Source organism: Oxyura jamaicensis, chromosome 21 (genome assembly GCF_011077185.1).
Source record: "Oxyura jamaicensis isolate SHBP4307 breed ruddy duck chromosome 21, BPBGC_Ojam_1.0, whole genome shotgun sequence".
In the NCBI taxonomy this organism is placed as follows: Eukaryota; Metazoa; Chordata; class Aves; order Anseriformes; family Anatidae; genus Oxyura; species Oxyura jamaicensis.
This window is the reverse complement of record NC_048913.1, coordinates 615,230-618,203: the sequence shown is the minus strand read 5'-3', so window position 1 is coordinate 618,203 and position 2,974 is coordinate 615,230. Positions and strand designations below refer to the sequence as shown.

Here is a 2,974-nt window from a genome sequence, read left to right as displayed (position 1 = left end):
CAGCGACAGAGAGGGGGGGAGCGGAGGGGAGGGGAGGGAGGAGAGGAGGGGGCGGGTTCCGGGAGCGGGGGAGGGGAGGGGGCGTTCGGTTCCGGGAGCGGGCATCGAGGGGGGGGGCGGTTCCGGGCAGCGGCAGCCGGTGGTGGGCCGGGCGGCCCCGCCGCTGCCGTGCTGTGCCGCGCCGTGCTGCGCTGTGCACGCCCCGCGGCGGAGGCGCCGCCGCTGACCCCTCCCTGTCCCCCCCCAGGACTTCTCCCCCGCGTCCCGGCGGCACCGCACCGTGGAGGACTTCAACAAGTTCTGCACCTTCGTCCTGGCTTACGCCGGCTACATCCCGTACCCGCAGGAGGTGAGGGGCGGCCCCGGTGCCGGTCGTGCCGAGCTGCTCCCGTGCCCTTACCCGGGGCTGGGTGCCCGCGACTCCCCCCCGGAGCCCCTGCGGCAGCTCCGGGTGCGGGCGGCGTGGTGGAGAGCGGGAGCGCAAATGAGGGGCAGGATGCCTGGCGCGACACGCTGTGGGGGAGAGGGCGCAGTACGGGAGCGCCGCAGCACCGCACGCGTGCCGCCTCTGAAGCAGTGCTTTTATCTGATTTCTCTTGTTCTCCAGGAAACGCCGCTGAGGAACAGCCCCAGCCCTCCCAACAGCACCGGAGGCACGATTGACAGCGATAGTTGGGATCCCCGGTTCAACGACGTCCCCTCTTCTGTTTCCCTTCCTGCCAAGAACAGAAAGAACTTCAGTCAGCTGAAGCGAGCCAAACCCTATGGTTCCCTATTCCAGCGGGCAAAGCCTGGCAGCTTCCTGCCAGAGCGAAAGCAAGTTGACAAGATCAGGAAGAAGAAAAAGCTGAAGAGAAGGGAAATGGAGGTGTCTGCAGAGGAAGAGTACGAGGAAAAGCTGCTGGAGCTGGAGGCAGAGGACTCTTTTGTAGAGACGCCGATGAGCCCCTCGTCTGAGGGTGACCCTCAGTCTGTGACCGAGCACAGCTCGGTGTGGGACTCTGACACGCCTTCCAGCGTCTCCTACCCTGCCGTGACGGCCGAGCAGACAGTGGAGATACAGAGCGTGGGCAAGCGAACGGTCATTCGTCAGGGCAAGCAGGTCGTCTTTCGGGATGAGGACGGCACTGGTGATGACGAGGACATCATGGTGGATTCAGGTAGGTGGCCTGGCTGTCAGGAGGTTGTGTGAGAGGTGATGAGCCAGCTGCAAGCCAGGTGCCAGTGTAGCATGTGCAGAATACAAAGGTGTGTTGCCTGTGCCAAGTTAATTAGCAGTTGTTTTGTTGGGGGGGAAAGTGTGTGTGGTTGGAGGTTGACAACTTTTGTGACTTTATAGAAGGAACTAGTTCTGCTGTCCTGGATTACAGCCACTTTTGTGCTCTTCCTGAGCAAGAGTTCCAGAGACTAGTTTTGCATTGATGGAAAAATCAGCGAAATGCCTGTCTTTGAAAGCCAGGCAGTTAATTTGGATTGGAAGAAAAATAATTCCCAGTGTAGCTGAAAGGCAAGAGAGATCTGTCAGGAGTTAACAATGTAACTTGCTCCTTTTTGTTTCAGATGATGATTCGTGGGACCTAGTCACTTGCTTCTGCATGAAACCTTTTGCTGGGCGGCCAATGATTGAGTGTAACGAGTGCCATACCTGGATCCACCTCTCCTGCGCCAAGATCCGCAAGTCGAATGTCCCAGAGGTCTACATATGCCAGAAGTGCCGGGACTCCAAGTTTGACATTCGCCGCTCAAACCGTTCCCGGACGGGCTCGCGCAGGCGCTTTCTGGACTAGGCAAGGGACGTGCGCTGGTGCGCTGCTTGGGCAGGCAGGTGAGCCGTGCAAAGCACAGGTGCCGGCCGGGAGCTGGAGAGAGTTCCCCTGAACTGCTGCTGCTCAGGCCCAAGGGCCGCCCAGCCTGCCTGTGGCACCAGGGCTGAGGTCTCACAAAGCTGTGGACGGCCGGGGCTGGAAGAAGCAGACTGGTCAGAACTGCTGCTATGTACCGATTAGCTCAAGGGACAGATGAAGCTCTCTGGGTTCAGTGGGGTTTTGTCCAGTTACAACTATAGGTTGGATGATGTTTTGGGAATGTATAATACCCTTGCCACGTATTTTTTCTCATCCCTTTGGGAAACTGCAAAAACTGTGCTAGGAAACTCATCCTCTGAACAGGGAGGAAGAGGAAGAGGGAATCTGTGTGAAGAGTCTGAAAAGTAAATGGCCATGTGTTTTAATTTTAATGTAATGTTATACCTGCCCATTTGTCCGTATATATCGATCTCAGATATTCTAAGGCTCCGGAGGAGTGAGTGAATGCATACCGGCCTCTGTGTGATCTGCCTCCTCTTCCGTGGGCCCGGGCAGGAGGTGAGTTCTGTGATTTGGCATTGTTTGAGTAAGGATGGGACTTCCTCCTGCTCTGAGGGACTGGTGCATTTAAAGGAAGAGAACAGTCTTTCTTCTGGATGGGAAGTGCTGGAAAATAGTTGACATCAGATTTCTTAGAAGTCTCCTCTTAACAGTGATTTTTTTGTGACTTTGTTTTGCATGATTGGCTCAAATGTGTCTGGGGGGGGGGGGGGGATACCATTTGCTCTGTTTCCTGGCCCTTTGTTAAACTCTAAGGTGCTGTTTCAAGAAGACAATGACTCTCCCTTTTTTCAGCCCAGAATTGAAGCATGGACTGTAAAAGGGGCTGTAGTAAACTTAGAACCTGGCCAGTCTGGTTCGGGATTAGATCATTTCCATCTGAGTACTACAGCCGAGTTGACTTTGTTTTCACAGTTTGTTTTTTGAGACTGGATTTATTACCAGAAAACCAAAATCTTTAACCTATTGGTTGCAAATTACACAAATAAAAGCAAATGCAGGCTATGCAGCTAGCAAGGTGAAGTGCAATGAAGAAGATCCATCTGGTTCTGCGAAGGACAAGAGAGCGCAGAGGCCCCACCAATGCTGTGGTCCCTTGGCAGGCCTTC

The 2,974-nt window shown here is 55.3% G+C and overlaps 1 protein-coding gene across 1 annotated transcript; it reads left to right on the top strand.

Moving 5' to 3' along the window:
- The first annotated feature begins 193 nt into the window (after positions 1-193).
- Positions 194-2,687, top strand: PHF13 (PHD finger protein 13). The gene is made up of 3 exons (XM_035344786.1): positions 194-349; positions 608-1,160; positions 1,561-2,687. Exons 2-3 carry the CDS (start codon positions 863-865, stop codon positions 1,785-1,787), a joined length of 525 nt encoding a protein of 174 aa, XP_035200677.1. The 5' UTR covers positions 194-349; positions 608-862; the 3' UTR covers positions 1,788-2,687.
- Positions 2,688-2,974: the final 287 nt, after the last annotated feature.